Source organism: Dryobates pubescens, chromosome 8 (assembly GCF_014839835.1).
Source record: "Dryobates pubescens isolate bDryPub1 chromosome 8, bDryPub1.pri, whole genome shotgun sequence".
NCBI classification, from domain to species: Eukaryota; Metazoa; Chordata; class Aves; order Piciformes; family Picidae; genus Dryobates; species Dryobates pubescens.
Genome location: NC_071619.1, coordinates 2,752,349 through 2,770,963, shown reverse-complemented (window position 1 = coordinate 2,770,963; position 18,615 = coordinate 2,752,349). Strand labels below are relative to the sequence as shown.

The following is an 18,615-nucleotide window of genomic DNA, read 5'->3' as shown; positions in this document are numbered from 1 at the left end:
GTCATGTGTTGAGCTGTCTGCCACTACCTCTAATTCTGCTCCTAGTGTTAAACCACCTCACAGCCTAGCTGTGAAGCTGGATTTTCCCCTCTGCCAAGCACATTCCTTTTCACTTATCCATTTGGTGTTTCACCTGGTTTTACACCTGCTATTGTAAGATCTTTCTGCAGCTCTTCACAGACAGCCCTGGTTCCCTGAACTGTTTTCCTGTGATCAGCAAAGTTTATCAGTGCACTGATCAACAGGCTAACCCTTGTGCCATGTTTCAAAAGTCAGCTTGCTTTTTCACTGGGATAAACAATGTCATCCTGCAGAAGTGACCATTCCTCCTTGTCCACAAGGTCACAAAGCCTCAGGATTTCTCAGGGGCTTGGTGTAAAAAGCACCTTCTAAAGTTCAAGGGGCAGCAGGCTTCATCGCTCCTACCACTGGTGAGAAAGCCAGGGGAGACTTTCCAGCCAAGCCTGACCTATGTCAAACAGCTGAATGTAAGCAGTACTACTGCTCTGCCTGGCACCACGCTGAGGGCTGCCTCACCCACCTCTCACCCTTGAAGTGGCTGTGACTAAGTGGAACACAAAGTCAGTGCTCTGAGAAGAACCTGCTCAACTTGACCCAGAGGACTACCCTGTTAATGCCTTTCCCAGCTGTGTTCCTGGAGAGAACCACCACCTTTTGCAGTCAGCAGCCTTTTAATTAAGGAATCAATGAGAGGAGGAAGCACCCAGCACCCAGCTTGTGCCCTAATGCTGTGCTGCTGCACTTCCTGCTACAAACATCTTGTACAGTGGGAGGGTTAGCCAGAGGTTCCAGGCTGTGGGCACCTCCACAAGTCCATGATTCAGTCAGTTACTGTTGCTGCCTTCAGAACTCCCACCAGAGCAGGTTCCTGTATCACAGCCAGCCTCTAAAGTCCCCTGTTGTAGAATAACTCTGCTGCTTCTGTGGAGGCCAGGATTTCTGGTTCCAGGTCTGCTCGTTTTATCTGCAAGGCAGAGGAAAAGGGAATCAACCCCACCACAGCCTGCTAAGAACAGAACAGAATAAACCAGCTTGGAAGAGACCTTCAAGATCATCGTGTCCAACCTATCAACCAATCCAACCCAGCCAATCAACTAACCCATGGCACCAAGCACCCCATCAAGTCTCCTCCTGAACACCTCCAGTGATGGTGATTCCACCACCTCTCCAGCAGCCCATTCCAATGGGCAATCACTCTCTCTGTGTAGAACTTCTTCCTAACATCCAGCCTAAACCTCCCCTGGCACAGCCTGAGACTGTGTCCTCTTGTTCTGGTTGCCTGGGAGAAGAGACCAACCCCCAGCTGGCTACAACCTCCCTTCAGGGAGTTGGAGAGAGCAATAAGGTCACCCCTGAGCCTCCTCTTCTCCAGGCTAAGCAGCCCCAGCTCCCTCAGCCTCTCCTCACAGGGCTGTGTTCCAAACCCCTCACCAACTTTGTTGCTCTTCTCTGGACTCGTTCCAGCAAGTCAACCTCCTTCCTGAACTGAGGGGCCCAGAACTGGACACAGGACTCGAGGTGCAGCCTAACCAGTGCAGTGTACAGGGGCACAATGACCTCCCTGCTCCTGCTGGCCACACTGTTCCTGATGCAGGCCAGGATGCCATTGGCCCTCTTAGCTGCCTGGGCACACTGCAGGCTTATGTTCAGCCTACCATCGACCAGCACCCCCAGGTCCCTCTCAGCCTGGCTGCTCTCAGCCACTCTGACCCCAGCCTGTAGCTCTGCATGGGGTTGCTGTGGCCAATGTGCAGAACCCGGCACTTGGATGTGTTCAATCTCCTGCCCTTGGACTCTGCCCATCTGCCCAGCCTGTCGAGGTCCCTCTGCAGAGCCTCTCTACCCTCCAGCAGATCAACTTCTGCCCCCAGCTTGGTGTCATCAGCAAATTTGCTGCTGATGGACTCGATGCCCTCGTCCAGATCATCAATATGTTAAGTCTCCCCTAAACTTGGTACAACTTTTAGTACTGTGTTCAGAAGCAAGGCTTTATGGGGTTGGGGCTTCTTTGGGTGGGAGGCTCAGGGATTTTCTTGGGTTGGTTTTTGGGTTGCTCTTTGACATTTCCTACACCTGCACACAGAAGGGAGGAAATCTAGTTTATGTAACATTGGATCTCTGAGATCTGAACAGAGCATTAGGGACATCATCTCCATTCTCTATGGAATCCCAGAGACTTGTAGGTTGGAAAAGACCTTCAAGATCATCAAATCCAACTCTTAAGCATATTTGGGTGACTCACCCAGAAGAATTTCTGCTGTGGGCTGAGCACTTGGACTTGATGATCCTGGAGGTCTCTTCCAACCTGGCTGATTCTGTGACCCAACCAGCCCTAATTTCTCACAAGTCCCCTCATTTCTCTTCAGCTTACTCCTGTTGCCAGAAGAGATTAAGAAATCTAAGAGAGACTTCCCTGCCAGAGTGTTCAGGCAAATGAAAGAAGCCACTGAAAACTGCAAGGGTCCAGTCTGTGATTTTTCTGTGCTGACAGGAAGGAGGAAATACATGCAGAAAGGAACCCTGGGCTACTCTCTCACTTGGCTTTCTTCAAAGCCCCAGGTTCAAGGGCTACTTCTCCATTTAAAACCTGCCAGGAAGGAGTTCCTTGCCAGGGAAGAGACTACCCTCCTCAGCTCAGTGAGGAGCTGTGAGCTGGTTTACCTCTCCAAGGAGCTCATGCTGACCTTGCACGAGAGAACAAACTCATTTACATCTCTCCTTCCTCGAAGCAGGACTGATGACAGCGCTGGTGGAGCCTCAGTTTTATCCTCTAAGACAGCCCTCCTGACCCTGCCTGCTTCAGCCTTGTGCAAATCTGATACATCTACATTGGAAAGTGCACAGATAAAGACCACACCTGGCAGCTTAGACCTAGCAAGGCCCTCACAAGCACGGGGCCCTGCTGCCCCATTTCAGACACACCACCACATTAACCCTATTGATTTTCTTCTTGGTGACCTGAAGACAGCTGGGCACAGTTAGGGAAGGACTCTTTAATATAACCCTGCTCCTGAATCAGCTGCTGGGAAAGGACTTACCTCCCCACACTGAGGGTACAGACTAAGGGACACTGGCAGCATCCCTGCCAGCACCGAGGTAATGAGAAGCATCCTCACTGAAGCCAGAGCACGGGGAGTTTTTGCAAGTTTTGTTCTGTCCAAGACATCAAAATAAACACAACTGTGTCAGTTTGGCCTTGAAAAACCACCTGCTGGTGAGACAAAGAGCATTGGCTACTAGTGTAGTGGTTGGAGTTGCACCGACATGAGTAATGCCCTAGGCTGACAAATCCTGACGATGCCTCTTTACTTCCTGTGTTCTTACTCCTGCCATCCTGTCCTTCCCTTTGATTTTGTATTTGGCTGCAGCATGCCCCAAGCCCAGACTGTCAATGCAAGGTGAAGAAAATCCAAGTGACAAAAGGAAGGGAAGTGCAGTAGTGCTTGCAAGTGGCTCAGTTCTTTGACTTGCCATTTTTCTTGCATTACACCCTCTTTCCTTTCAGATTCAGTTCCTCTTGGCACTCCCACTTAGCCCTGTGCAAAAAGCTACTACTCAATACACATTCACAGTTTTCTCTCACATCTGCATTTATGTCTTCAGTAACAGAAGCCCCTGAAGCTGGAAAAAAGTAGGGGTAGGGAAATGATTTAGGCAATAGCAAATCACAGGAGATCAGTGATCCCTACCTGTGTGACTGGCATTGGTGATCTCTGCCCCAAACACCCAAGGCAGGCTAACAACTCTCTCACAAAGCATACAAATTCTTATGCCATGAGGTTTCCAAAGGCTGCAAGAACATGTTTTACAGTATCATAGAATCACAGAATGGTCTGGGTTGGAAGGAACCTTAAAGATCATCTAGTTTCAACCCCCCTGCCATGGACAGGGACCACCCTTCCACTGGACCACGTTGCTCAAAGGCCTCAACCAGCCTGGTCTTGAGCACTTCCAGGGATGAAGCTGCCCACAACTTCTCTGGGCAGCCTGTTCCACTGTCTCACCACCCTGATAGTAAAGAACCTCTTCCTAATGTCCAATCTAAATCTACCCTGCTTAGTTTAAAACCAGTGCCCCTTGTCCTGTCACCACAGGCCCTTACAAACAGTCCCACTCCAGCTTTCCTGGAGGTCCCCTTCAGGTACTGGAAGGCCACTGTAAGGTCTCCCTGGAGCCTTCTCTTCTCTGGGCTGAACAACCCCAACTCTCTCAGCCTGTCCTCACAGCAGAGGTGCTCCAGTACTCTGACCATCTTTGTGGCACTCCTCTGGACCCTCTCCAAGAGATCCATATATATGGATAACCATGTGGAAGCTGGGATCCAGTTCTAGTTGGAAATTCACGTGCCATGTGACCTCTTTAGAAACATATCTAAGCTGTGAACAGCCTTGACACTGGGGCTCAAATAGGTGCTGGAACCCAGCCTGTCAGGAGAGCACAAACATGTTTCCTGTGTGGGAGTAGAGAGGAAATCCTCAGAGCTTTACACAATCTCCTGCAAGCCCTCAGTGCATGGTGAGGGGTCTGGAGCACAGCCCTGTGAGGAGAGGCTGAGGGAGCTGGGGTGGCTTAGCCTGGAGAAGAGGAGGCTCAGGGGAGACCTTCTTGCCATCTACAACTCCCTGAAGGGAGGTTGCAGCCAGGTGGGGGTTGGTCTTTTCTCCCAGGCAACCAGCACCAGAACAAGAGGACACAGTCTCAAGCTGTGCCAGGGGAGGTTTAGGCTGGATGTTAGGAAGAAAGAGAGATTGGCCATTGGGATGTGCTGCCCAGGGAGGTGGTGGAGTCACCATCCCTGAATGTGTTTAAGAAGAGCCTGGCTGAGGCACTTGGTGGCATGGTTTAGTTGATTAGATGGTGTTGGGGGATAGGTTGGACTTGATGATCTCTAAGGTCTCTTCCAACCTGGTTAATTCTGTATCTGTATTGTGATGTGGAGGTAACCACATGCATTAACTTATCTAAATGGACTCCTACCTTTCCACAAAGGACATCAGCACAGCTGGCAGGAAGAATGTTGTCCCAAACAAGACTGCTCTCGACAGAGCTGTTTCTCTAACGGCCTCCAGGGAGAGAGAGAAAGAAAAGTTGTTAAAGCAGCACTCTGTGCAGCCTGAGAACCTGTGTGGCTCTTTCAGCACTTCTCTGTCTTAAAGCTCTGGAGCTTTCAGCAGCAGGTTAATGAGGGGTAGAAACATTTCCTGTAACAAGGAATTCTTCCTGAAATGGAAACTAAACTCCTTCAAGAGGCAAAGATTCCACTTGTGACTGAGAAATGTCTTCAAAGGGAGCTGAAACTCTTGAGGCCACAGCCAGCTTTCCTACCAGGATAATCTTTTTGCTGAGGTTTGGTTTCCTGAAGTTGTGCTGAACTTGCTCCAAGTGGTTGTACCTTCTGGGCATCTTAACTGCTCTGACATCTGAACTTCTCTCTCCAGCTGTTCCTCTAGCTGTTTCCTTCCCTCTGGACAGCAGCACAGGAAGGGAGGGGCACTGACAGCACCTAAAATGTGACTCCTTGCTCTAGTTCTTGTGGCAGGCTCTGTAATGGATGTTGATGAGCAAAGCAAGGAGCAAACAGAGAGTCAGCAAGTGGAGCCCAAGGATGAAACGCAGCAGCACACTGCAGGTCAGGGCAATACCCTTTGGAAGCCAGAGCCTTTAAGCAACATTCCCACTGCAGAAGGTGCCTGTGGTATGTACAACACAGGGCTTTTCTCTGAGGTGCCCAGCAGAAGGTGCAAGAAATCTCCTTCTGAGGTGACCAGGGAAAGCAGAAATGCCTGCAGTAGTCTCTGGAGCTCAGCTCTGGAACTTGGTATATTGAGCTGGGGAAGCTGCCAACCCTGGAAGTTTTGACAGTGCCAACCTGCTTCCAAAGACCTTCTCCAAGCCTTCCCAAAGATTCATCATCTGAGCTGGGGTTCTTCCTTCCAACATATCTAACTCTTACCTACTCTCAGCATCACATCCAGCTCTTAGGAGGGAATGAAAGGCAAGCCAAGAGAGGCCTCCCCCTTCTCACTTACCTTCTCACCAGCCTTCTTTGACACTCCTACAACGCTGCCATTCCTGTCCATCACTTCAATTCCATTCTCAAATTCTGGGCTTCTCACCACTGCCACAGTGAATGCACTCATCAAGCCTGCAGAGTTAAAGAGGATTTTGCTTTAGAAGATCCCAAAGCACTGTCTCAATAGTAACACTCCTCATCATGTGCATTTTACATTTCCAGTTCAACTGAATGACCTGACAGCTTAACAAGAGAAGGTCCCATCAAAATCTGCTTGGGCTTTGAACTTCTGTGTCAGAAGTCTGAGTGAGGCTTTAAGGCCCAAACCTAAAAGGTGCTTTATCATTACAGGCTTGGAGCTTTCAGTCCCTGCCAGCCAGCTCAAACCAAGGGTTCTTAAGAGAAAAGAGAGGGAGTTGTGTTGTGGAGAGTTTTTGTGCTGCTCAGTGCAAAATCCAGCACAGAAAACAAGACCCTGAAGGGAACAGACTTAAAGTAGAGACTGCATCCCTGAGTTGAACAGGAGGGTGCCAGGGGAACACTGGCTCTATTATGCTCCATTACAGCACTCCTCTCTGTCTCTGTCACAAGTGGCAGTGCTTCAGCTAGGTTCTAGATGACAACATTTCAGTTCCAGCTTTACAAGGCACCTGTAAATCATCCACCCACAGGCCCATCACTGGTGTCTGAGCCAAATTAGAAAATGCCAACTGCATCCTTGGATGTCTCTGGAGAAACAGTTGCATGCCATGCATACAAAGGTCAGAAGAGTGCCTGCAGCTCTGAAACCAAAACCCAGCAGGCAGCAAATACAGGTCAGCCACACTGAGCAGCGAGTGCTGACCCTCAGCATCCAGCTAAGGCTGGCAGAGAGAGCGACTAGGAAACAGCCAGACCCCATCTGTGCAAGGGCAGGAGAATTCTGCAGTCAGACTGGGACAGGAAATGGCCCAGCTGCATGAGGTGCTTCCTCTGGACTCACCAAGCAGAGGAGCATGCAGAAGGTTTTTGACGATCAGTTGTCCTAAGGGATTCTTCGACATGTAACGGTTCATGAAGACCAGAGGAAAAGCCTAAGGCAGTGAGAGCAAGCAGACACCTTCTGTTAACAAAGTGTGCAGTACCTCAGCACAGGCAACAGTCAGGGAGCAGATCTCTCACTCAGTGCAGAATTACCCTCTATAAAAACAGATAAAATGCCTTGGCTTAACATTCCCACAAACACCACGTGGGGTCTAGATACTGAAGGTATCTGAGATCACTCTGCTGGGTCAGAATACAAAATACAATGATTAAACCAGCATTAAACATTATGATGCAGGGCACAACAGCAGTAGGAATACAAATGAAGGGACTTTTGAGGGTGTCAGGGAGTGATAGGACTGGGGGGAATGGAGCAAAACCAGAAATGGGTAGATTCAGATTGGATGTGAGGAAGAAGTTCTTCCCCATGAGGGTGGTGAGAGCCTGGCACAGGTTGCCCAGGGAGGTGGTGGAAGCCTCATCCCTGGAGGTTTTTGCAGCCAGGCTGGATGTGGCTGTGAGCAACCTGTTCTAGTGTGAGGTGTCCCTGGCCATGGCAGGGGGGTTGGAACTAGATGAATGATCTCTAGATGAATGAAGGTCTCTTCCAACCTGTTGTTCTATTCTATTCTATTCTATTCTATTCTATTCTATTCTATTCTATTCTATTCTATTCTATTCTATGCTATCCTATCCTATCCTATCCTACCCTACCCTACCCTACCCTACCCTACCCTACCCTACCCTACCCTACCCTACCCTACCCTTGAGGTCCCTTCCAACCCTAACAATTCCATGATTCTATGAAAAGAGATCCAAACCACACCAGTATCTCTGCCTAATATTCCTTGGGCATCTTTTCCAGCTGTCTTGTGACACCTACTGCTCTCTCCCCAACAGGACACCCGGTGTATTTGTCCCTGATTATTCTCTCTAGCTTCAGCTCAGTTCTATATTCCCATAATACTCTGGCAGGAATTTTCCTTTAGGAATAAATGGCCAGGACATCAGCAAGTGCTCAGAGTCCCCCTTGGAGGATGAAAGGCAAAAAGTCCCACTTTGACCCACAGGCATAGCTGCTTCCCCAGCCCTAAGTCCGGAGTGCCGTGGCCCAACTGTTTTGCCTAGGGGACAGAGGTGAAAGACCCCCTAACAAAAGGAGGAGCAGCTCTATTTTATTGGCAGAAGGCTTACGAAATTCACTGTTTGGTGTGGAGAGTGAGGGAATGCAGCACAGGGGTACCTACACTTGCAGTGAGTGTCATGAGCACAGCAGAGCTCATCCTGGTGTAGTGAACCCCAGAAACCACCAATTCCAATTCCAGCAGAGCAGAGAGTTAGCCAAGCAGCCCTTCCTCCTGCAAGGAAAATCTACCTGCTGTCAGTGCCCTATGTTAGTGGCTAAGCCCTCTCTGGGATCTGAGCTAACTATCCAGTACTGATTCCTGCAGACCTCACCACTTGTTTAGAGCAAGACAGAGCTCTCCCACAGCACCACATTCCAAGTCAGCTATGTGACTCACTGAGTCATTCTGTGTTCATAAACTCTGCTCATTTCCTCTCACCACCCAGGGTGTTTTAAGCTTGCAGAGTAATAAAGGACAGAAGAAGACACATCAGAGGAAGCCAAGGTATTGGCTGTCACATGATCAGGAAAATGACCTTAATCTGAACAGTTCTGGGGCAAGATAGCAGAGCATCAGAGCACAGCCCTGAAGGCTATCTGGCAGTTTGACTGTCTCAGTGCCTACTCCTTCTCAGCAGAGATTGTTAGGAAAGGAATCACTGAGGAAATCCTCACCCCAACACAGGATGCATAGGAAATGGCTCCCAAGCCGAGGTAGATCTGCTTTTCTGGAAGTGAGTACCCCTGAGAAAGACAAAAGAAAACACTCCAGAAATTGTGCATCTGTAACCCACTGGCACATCATGCTCAGCATGGGGAAAATGGAGGGCTGCAGGGATGCTGAAGGGACTGGAGCACTGCCCTGTGAGGAAAGGCTGAGACACCTGGGGCTGGTTAGTCTGGAGAGGAGAAGACTGAGAGGGGATCTGATCAATGTCTGTAATCTGAGGGCTGGGGATCAGGAAGGGGCAGGGACAGCCTCTGCTCACTTGTGCCCTGGGATAGGACAAGGGGTGATGGACACAAAATACAGCACAGGAAGAACTTCATTACTGTAAGGCTCCCCAGACAGGTTGTGGAGGCTCCTCTGGAGCCTTTCCAGCCCTGTCTGGATGCATTCCTGTGTGACCTGTGCTGGATTCTATGGTCCTGCTCTGGCAGGGGGGCTGGACTTGATCTCCAGAGGTCCCTTCCAACCCCTAACACGCTGTGAGCCTGTGAGAATGGTCTTGCACAACGAAGCTGCTTTCAAAACCAAAACCCAACACCTACCTCAGCCTTTGCAGTGTGGTTTCCATTCAGCAGGGTGAACACTGTGGTGTGTGTGTGAAATGCAAACTGCAGAAACAAGAGAGTACAAACAAATCTGAATCTGGGATGGAGCCCAGAAGACTTGAGAAAGGAGACAGAAAGAGAGAGGCAATTACCTGGTAAAAAAAATTGTGCTTTGCTTGGAGCTGCACAGATGAAAGGACAACCTGAAAGGAAAACCCCACAAGAAAATGAAGTTTGATGATCTTTTCTATTCTGTGCTGTGGTCTACTCCAACCTGAATGTTTCTGTGATTCTGTGATCCCAGCAGTTTGTGGTGAGCAGTGGTTGCCTACAGCACAGAGTGAATTGCCACAGCAAGGGCTGCAGTCAGCATCTGAGGCCATTTGCCTTGGTTCTAGGCTACACACTTGCTTGCTACAGATGTGGCACACTCACTTTTTCTATCCAATATAAACCCCAGAAACACAGTGATTAAAACACTGTGGGCAAGGATATTTGAGGAAGATGCTTTCTTAGCCTAAACCAAAAGCATTTGTACCTGTGAAGCCTAAACAGATGCAACTAAACCAACCAAGGTAATAAAAATGTAAGTAAAGAAATGACTGAGAGAAGGGCAGATTGTTTTCACTGCTGGGGATATAGACAGCAGATTGAACTGAAGGTCAGAGTCTTTAACAGGTACTTCCCAACTCCTTCTCAAACTCAGACACTGAACCACAAGCCTTTCTTGAGGTCTGACCTACCAAGCTCAAGGTGTGGAACACTCTCAGAGTCAATCAAGATAAAGCAAATATCGAGTAAGAGAAGCACAGGGAATGTCCAAAGCCTCAGAGGAGGATCAGTGTTTCATTTACTATCAGTGGATCAACTGCAATGCTACAGGCTGGGGTCAGAGTGGCTGAGAGCAGCCAGGCAGAAAGGGACCTGGGGGTACTGGTTGATAATAGGCTGAACATGAGCCAGCAGTGTGCCCAGGTGGCCAAGAAGGCCAATGGCATCCTGGCCTGCGGCAGGAACAGTGTGGCCAGCAGGACAAGGGAGGTTATTCTGCCCCTGTACTCAGCACTGGTTAGGGCACACCTTGAGTCCTGTGTCCAGTTCTGGGCTCTTCAGTTCAGGAAAGATGTTGAGTTGCTGGAAGGTGTCCAGAGAAGGGCAACAAAGCTGGGGAGGGGTCTGGAGCACAGCCCTGTGAGGAGAGGCTGAGGGAGCTGGGGTTGCTTAGCCTGGAGAAGAGGAGGCTCAGGGGAGACCTTCTTGCTCTCTACAACTCCCTGAAGAGAGGTTGTATCCAGGTGGGGGTTGGTCTCTTCTCCCAGGCAACCAGCACCAGAACAAGAGGACACAGTCTCAAGCTGTGCCAGGGGAGGTTCAGGCTGGATGTTGGGAAGAAGTTCTTCATAGAAAGACAGATATATATATAAAAGGAAATGTTTCTGTTCATGATATTACTGTTCTTAAAGAATTGAACAGCCATCAAGACTTTCACTATACTTTCCAGCAAAGCTCTGTAAGCTGAGGTTGTAATCTCTATATGGCATGCCAGACCTCAGCAGGCATGCTCAGAGGCCAAAACTAAAGGCAAACACATCTGAATGAATAAATATGCATATCTTTACAGCTACAAGTGTGATGGAGCAAAATGGTGCCATTTTTGAGCACTGCCACAAGAGCTTCTGTCTTTTGTACTTTCTTGACAACACCATTTCCCACTTGCAAATGCTCCACCTACAGAAGAAAGAAAATCATACTCTGAAAGGCTCTGCTCAGCTGCACCCTGTGACAGGACAAGGGGCAATGGATAGAAACTCCTGCACAGGAGGTTCCACCTCAACATGAGGAGGAACTTCTTCACTGGGAGGGTCACAGAGCACTGGAACAGGTTCCCCAGAGAGGCTGTGGAGTCTCCTTCTCTGGAGACTTTTCAGACCCATCTGGATGTGTTCCTGTGTGACCTGTGCTGGATTCTATGGTCCGGCTGTGGCAGGGGGGCTGGACTCAATGATCTCTGGAGGTCCTTTCCAAGCCCTAACATCCTGTGAGCCTGTGAAACACAGAACACAAAGCTCTGACTCCTTCTTTCTGCAGTTACAGTTCTCTGAAGTTAAACAGACCAAAACCAGGCCTTGCTCTCACTGCTAAGTAAACACCACCCTGCAGCAGAAAGCTTTCAGGCATGAACATCTCTTTCAATACTGCTGAAGGCAGGTTTGAGCTTCCCATGAGACTCCTTTAGGGCTCAGTTTCTATGTTACTCAGCACTTGCCATAGAACAGGTGTCCTTTTAAAAGCTTGTGCTGCAAATACAACTAAGAAGCCTAAAATCCTCTCTCCCTGGCTTTGGAATAATGTAGAATGTAAGCCATGTGGTAGGCCAGCATCCTTCATGATTACTCACCAATGGAAGAGATATGGGCAGGAAGGCTAAAAAGAAAGAAAACTTGGTTTCAGTGAAAAAATAATGTTGTGAGTCCAGCTGGATGGTTTTGAGCAGAAAACTCCCCTACCTTCCCCCCTCCAGTTTCAGCTCTAAGCAAAACACTGCCCACAAAACCATCACCAAGGACTTAACTTCTAACTTCACCTCTCATTCCTCATTCAAAAAGCCAGAATATGCTCACAGCTTATAGCCAAAAGGAGCCCTTGTGAACTCCACCCAGCATGGCACCTTGGAAACTGCACAACTGACTCCTGGACTGAAATGCAGCTTTCTGTTCACAAAGAGACTGGGTGGCAACAACAGCTGCCTCAGCTCAGAGTGGCCAGAGGAGATAATGAGTAAATGGCCTAAGCATGGCTCTGTCTGATTAACAACCTGTGCTGTCCTGGCTCCCTGAACAACCCAAGCAGACTTTATCTGCCACCACAGCAAGTAAATCCATACAGCAGTCACATCCACTGAGTGGAAACTCAGCTTAGAGTAGGGTTTTTCACCTCAAGGGATTTGGGAACTCATTCTGCAGTGACAAGAAACCAAGACTGGTCAGACTGTTTCCATCTAGCTGAGCAGATAAACTGGGGGGAAAAATCCTCAAGAGGAAGGTAGGAATAAATAAGTCTTCAACAGACATGACAATGCAACTCCCAGAAGTAAGAGTCTGCTTGCTCTTCTGTGTGGAGAGGAGTAACACTGTAGTACCACAGTGGCTATTTGCTGTGAGCTAATCCCCTTTGATGCTTCAGTCATGCACAGAACTTCCCTTAAGGGAACTTACCTGGAGGTCTGCACAAAATGGGAATTATATGGTCTGTATCAGGCTGCACACTGGACTTAGAAAGCAAGGGAGGAAGGCAAATTAGACCACTTTTGTCATGCTTCAGTCAAAAAAAAGGAGGAGGGGAATAGATACATTATGTAGATATAAAAACATCTGGTAAACTTACCAGGCTTAGCAGGAAGGCTTGTCTGGTCTAAACAATTAGACAGTGAGGTTAGTAATGCAGTTTCAGCAGGGACTGAGCAAAATCTTAGCTCTAAGTTTACTAGACTTTCAGTTTTTGTACAATAACTGGGAGCATTCTTTTCCAATGACTCCATATAAGGAGTGCCATAGATAGAGAAATATGTAGCCACCCCTTCAGTTACTTTTTCCCCTAAAGTATCTCTGCACTCATTGTTGAGTGTAACTTCCACCTCATGTGCTGTGTTACAGCACCCAAGCACACACTGGGCTCATTTTAAAATAGGTGATGCTGGCAGGCATTTCAAAGCAGAAACCAGCAACCCTTACACGTGGCTAACACCCTTAAACACTTCTGGTAACACTTCAGCTTCTCTGGAATCACACACATTTTTATTCCTCCTCTCAGACTTTTGACACAGAAGGTACTGAATGCCATGTGGAAAGAGGCAAGCCCACAGGGAATCAGAAGAAAGGCTCTTCCTAAGGAAGCCAGGGCTTAGCACTGCTTTCCAGCAACTCCATGAGGAAGTTTGCCACCCAAGTACTGCTACTGCTCCTTTTTATGAGATCTGAAACCAAACCAACCTGAGATTCCAAATGAGCTCAGTAAGCACTTCACCTCTTTATCACCTACCTCTACCATCAGCCCAACTAAGAACAGAGAAGCTTAGAACAGTGATTCCTAGAGTGAGCTGAGAGCATGTTTTAATCTCAGCTCTCTGGCACACAAACTAGCACTCTTCAGGATGATGATACTGCCATTTGGCACCAGCAGCCATGCAAACCAGCACTGCCACTGGGCACCAGCAGCCACGCAAACCAGCACTGCCATTTGGCACCAGCAGCCACGCAAACCAGCACTGCCATTTGGCACCAGCAGCCATCCAAACCAGCACTGCCACTGGGCACCAGCAGCCATCCAAACCAGCACTGCCCTTGGGCACCAGCAGCCATCCAAACCAGCACTGCCATTGGGCACCAGCAGCCATCCAAACCAGCACTGCCCTTGGGCACCAGCAGCCATGCAAACCAGCACTGCCACTGGGCACCAGCAGCCATCCAAACCAGCACTGCCACTGGGCACCAGCAGCCATCCAAACCAGCACTGCCACTGGGCACCAGCAGCCATCCAAACCAGCACTGCCACTGGGCACCAGCAGCCATCCAAACCAGCACTGCCACTGGGCACCAGCAGCCATGCAAACCAGCACTGCCCTTGGGCACCAGCAGCCATGCAAACCAGCACTGCCCTTGGGCACCAGCAGCCATGCAAACCAGCACTGCCATTGGGCACCAGCAGCCATGCAAACCAGCACTGCCACTGGGCACCAACAGCCATCCAAACCAGCACTGCCATTGGGCACCAGCAGCCATGCAAACCAGCACTGCCACTGGGCACCAGCAGCCATGCAAACCAGCACTGCCACTGGGCACCAGCAGCCATCCAAACCAGCACTGCCATTTGGCACCAGCAGCCATCCAAACCAGCACTGCCACTGGGCACCAGCAGCCATGCAAACCAGCACTGCCATTGAGCACCAGCAGCCATCCAAACCAGCACTGCCCTTGGGCACCAGCAGCCATCCAAACCAGCACTGCCACTGGGCACCAGCAGCCATCCAAACCAGCACTGCCACTGGGCACCAGCAGCCATCCAAACCAGCACTGCCATTGGGCACCAGCAGCCATCCAAACCAGCACTGCCCTTGGGCACCAGCAGCCATCCAAACCAGCACTGCCCTTGGGCACCAGCAGCCATCCAAACCAGCACTGCCACTGGGCACCAGCAGCCATCCAAACCAGCACTGCCACTGGGCACCAGCAGCCGTGCAAACCAGCACTGCCACTGGGCACCAGCAGCCATCCAAACCAGCACTGCCCTTGGGCACCAGCAGCCATGCAAACCAGCACTGCCACTGGGCACCAGCAGCCATGCAAACCAGCACTGCCCTTGGGCACCAGCAGCCATCCAAACCAGCACTGCCACTGGGCACCAGCAGCCATCCAAACCAGCACTGCCACTGGGCACCAGCAGCCATCCAAACCAGCACTGCCATTGGGCACCAGCAGCCATGCAAACCAGCACTGCCACTGGGCACCAGCAGCCATGCAAACCAGCACTGCCCTTGGGCACCAGCAGCCATGCAAGCCAGCACTGCCACTGGGCACCAGCAGCCATCCAAAGCCACTCCTACCAGAGTCAGAGATTAGAAAACCTCTCTGTGGCAATGAGTTTTTCTTGTCTTGTCCCATCCCTCCTATCTGAAGCTCAGCATTCTTCTCTGCTGGATCTTACACTAACAGCAACTATTTCAGCCATGAGGGGAAAAGAAAAGGTTTTTATGTTCTATAAACTGCATTTCAAGATACCTGATCATCCTGTATGGGCTCACTTGCTGCCTTTACACTGTCTTGTAGCAAGCACCTGTTGCTTCTTATTTCATCCTGTATTTGAGGGGAAAAAAAAGAAGAAAAAAAGCTAATGAGAAAAACATAACTCAAGTGTCAGTAAGTCTACAGTGCAATGCATCAGTTATGGGGCACATTAAATGCAAAGCTAGAATGCCAAGCAAGGATACATCTCAACACACAACTAATTCACAGTCACAACAAATGTTGAGGTTATTCAGGCTGCCTGAAGCCTTCCACTCAGAAATAAAAATGCATATGAAGTCTCAGCACATAAAAAGCCTCCATGAAATCAAAAGCATTATTCTTGGACTTAAAAGTTGCCCACGTGTGGGCTGGTGAATTCAAAGATCTGCCACCAAGACAACCAATTTGACATCCCCCACAGACACCTAGGCTGCTATGTTGGGATAGGATGGATAGGATAGGATAGGATAGGATAGGATAGGATAGGATAGGATAGGATAGGATAGGATAGGATAGGATAGGATAGGATAGGATAGGATAGACCAGACCAGACCAGGTTGGAAGAGACCTTCAAGATCATCACATCCAACCTATCATCCAACACCACCTAATCAACTAACCCACGGCACCAAGCACCCCATCAAGTCTCCTCCTGAACACCTCCAGTGATGGTGACTCCACCACCTCCCCAGGCAGCCCATTCCAATGGGCAATCACTCTCTCTGTGTAGAACTTCTTCCTGAGCTCCAGCCTAAACCTCCCCTGGCACAGCTTGAGACTGTGTCCCCTTGTTCTGGTGCTGGTTGCCTGGGAGAAGAGACCAACCTCCCAAACTAGATTTTTTACATTCCCAGAAATTAGTCACAAGACCACTGGGTTTTCCTGCAGGTTCATGAATGTGTGGTCAAGATTTGCATCTTCCACTCTGCCTTTACACTTAGCTTAAGCTTTTAATGATGGAGCACAGGTAGGCTTAGACAATCAATCAATACTGACCAACCAATTGGCTCTCATACAGTGCTTTTTCCTCTGTCACCCCTGGCAAAACTATACAGAAGTGGCTTGACCCCAAAACCCCCAAACCTCTTCCCCAGAATGTTGCTGTTATGACAGTGTCAGAAATTGAGAAGCTACAATTTATGAACAACAATGCAATTAGTGTCACACTTTCCAGAATTATCAATGAGAAAATGCCAATAATAATCCTCTGGTATAAAAAAGGCCTTACATTAGGTGTGTTCCCTCTTAGGAGAGGCTTCCTTTCTGTACAGCCACTCAGAGGCGAATCAAAGTGCTGCACCACAGGATGGATAAGTGGATGAGCCAGCAGAGACTCTGGGTGCCTGTGATGTGAAACCTGTCCCCTTCAGCAAACCTGCCCTCTCTGAAGCTGTGACAGTTCCCCAGCAGGAGCTCGCCAGCAGCTGCCTGTATTTAGTAACAGCCTGTCCAGCTGCTCACTTCATCTCCTGACTCTTAGAATCACACAGTCAGTAAGGCTGAAAAAGATCTCAGAGATCAAGTCCAACCTGTCAGCCAACACCTCCTGACAACTAACCCATGGCTCCAACTGCCACATCCAAGCCTTTTTGGAACACCTCCAGGGATGGTGACTCCAGCACCTCCCTGGGCAGCACACTCCAGTGGCCAATTACTCTTTCTGTGAAGAACTTTCTCCTCATCTGATTAGGTTAATTCAAATGTTGGCACCACAGCCATGGTCTTAAGAGGACTGCTGAAAACAGGAGTGTCTAGAAATGCCTTTTGTTTTAACTAGTTCTGTACAAAATTGCAGACATGTATTTCATGTACATATGGATTCAATTTTTCTTCAGAAGCCTTTCAAGAGTATTATTTTGTGCATTAGCAATGTCAACGTTTGTAAGGTCAACTGTGAGATTAAACTCAAAGAGACTTGATCTGAAGTGGATATTAGGAGGGAATTCTTCCCTCCTAACGTGAGGGTGGTGAGGCACTGGAACGGGTTGCCCAGAGAGGCAGTGGATAGCAGGCTGGATGGGGCACTGAGCAACCTGCTCTGGTGGAAGAAGGTGTCCCTGCCCTTGGCAGAGGGTTGCAACTAGATGACATTTAAGGTCCCTTCCAACACAACCCACCCTATAATTGCTAATCTTCCAGACCCTTTGTGGACACTAAGCTGCTGGCGCTGAGGTGCTGCTGTCCCGCATGGTCTTGGAGGGACATGCCAGCGCCAAGGGCAGGGGGGCGAGTCCCCACCCTGCCCACCACGCGCGTCCCTCCCGCCACCGCTGCCGCCAGCCGCGGCTGCCAACACACAGGCGACGAGGTCGAGCCGCGGTACTCACGGAGGACTTCAGGAGCAGCAGGGGATCCAAGGCGTCCAGCCAGAGGAGAAACCTCTGGAAAAAAGACTGAGAAAGACACGTTTCAGAGAGAGGTGATTTGGAGAGCAGCCCGCCCGAGCTGCGCTCTCCCGCCTGCCCTCCCCGGCCCCGCTCCGGCTCCCCCAGCCCCTGACCTGGCCCTCCGTCCTCCAGAACTGCAGGTTGGCGTCCATTGAGCCGCGGCGAGCGCCGGAAAGCAGCCGCCGGGGGACGGTCCGGCTGCTGCACCTTCCGCCCGGGAACGGCGCCGCCGCCGCGGGGTACCCTTGCCCGGCCCGAGCTGCCTCTGCCTGCCCAGGCTGCCTCTGCCCGCTAGAGCTGCCTCTGCCCGCCCTGGGCTGCCTCTGCCCGCCCGGACTGCCTCTGCCCGCCCTGGGCTGCCTCTGCCCGCCCGGACTGCCTCTGCCCGCCCTGGGCTGCCTCTGCCCGCTCGAGCTACCTCTGCCCGCTCGAGCTACCACTGCCTGGCTAGAGCTGCCTCTGCCCGCCCGGACTGCCTCTGCCCGCCCGGGCTGCCTCTGCCCGGCCCGGACTGCCTCTGCCCGCCCGAGCTGCCTCTGCCCGGCCCGGGCTGCCTCTGCCCGCCCTGGGCTGCCTCTGCCCGCTCGAGCTACCACTGCCTGGCTAGAGCTGCCTCTGCCCGGCCCGGGCTGCCTCTGCCCGCCCTGGGCTGCCTCTGCCCGCTCGAGCTACCACTGCCTGGCTAGAGCTGCCTCTGCCCGGCCCGAGCTGCTTCTGCCCGCCCCGAGCTGCCTCTGCCCGCCCGGGCTGCCTCTGCCCGCCCCGAGCTGCCTCTGCCCGCCCGGGCTGCCTCTGCCCGCCCCTAGCTGCCTCTGCCCGCCCGGGCTGCCTCTGCCCGGCCCGAGCTGCCTCTGCCCGCCCGAGCTGCCTCTGCCCGGCCCGAGCTGCCTCTGCCCGCCCGGGCTGCCTCTGCCCGGCCCGAGCTGCCTCTGCCCGCCCGGGCTGCCTCTGCCCGCCCTGGGCTGCCTCTGCCCGCTAGAGCTGCCTCTG

The 18,615-nt window shown here is 50.9% G+C and overlaps 1 protein-coding gene across 1 annotated transcript; it reads right to left on the bottom strand.

Annotated features, from left to right (window-relative positions):
* Positions 1 to 673: 673 nt before the first annotated feature.
* SFXN4 (sideroflexin 4) lies at positions 674 to 17,842 on the bottom strand. The gene is made up of 14 exons (XM_054163751.1): positions 17,739 to 17,842; positions 17,566 to 17,631; positions 15,233 to 15,307; positions 12,843 to 12,869; positions 12,674 to 12,728; positions 11,857 to 11,882; positions 9,611 to 9,661; positions 9,456 to 9,521; positions 8,859 to 8,927; positions 7,017 to 7,107; positions 6,051 to 6,166; positions 4,999 to 5,084; positions 3,060 to 3,174; positions 674 to 985 (listed from the first exon to the last, which is right to left on the bottom strand). Exons 1-14 carry the CDS (start codon positions 17,775 to 17,777, stop codon positions 908 to 910), a joined length of 960 nt encoding a protein of 319 aa, XP_054019726.1. The 5' UTR covers positions 17,778 to 17,842; the 3' UTR covers positions 674 to 907.
* Between the last annotated feature and the right edge of the window lie 773 nt (positions 17,843 to 18,615).

Bases quoted from the DNA above. Each gene is read 5' to 3' on its own strand.
- SFXN4 (XM_054163751.1), bottom strand. From the start codon at position 17,777: ATGGACGCCAACCTGCAGTTCTGGAGGACGGAGGGCCAG. The intron at 8,928-9,455 runs GTAGGTGTTGGG...TGTCTTTCTCAG, and splicing joins ACCACACTGCAAAGGCTGAG to GGGTACTCACTTCCAGAAAA. The intron at 6,167-7,016 runs GTGAGTCCAGAG...TTAACTCTGCAG, and splicing joins TCTGCATGCTCCTCTGCTTG to GCTTGATGAGTGCATTCACT.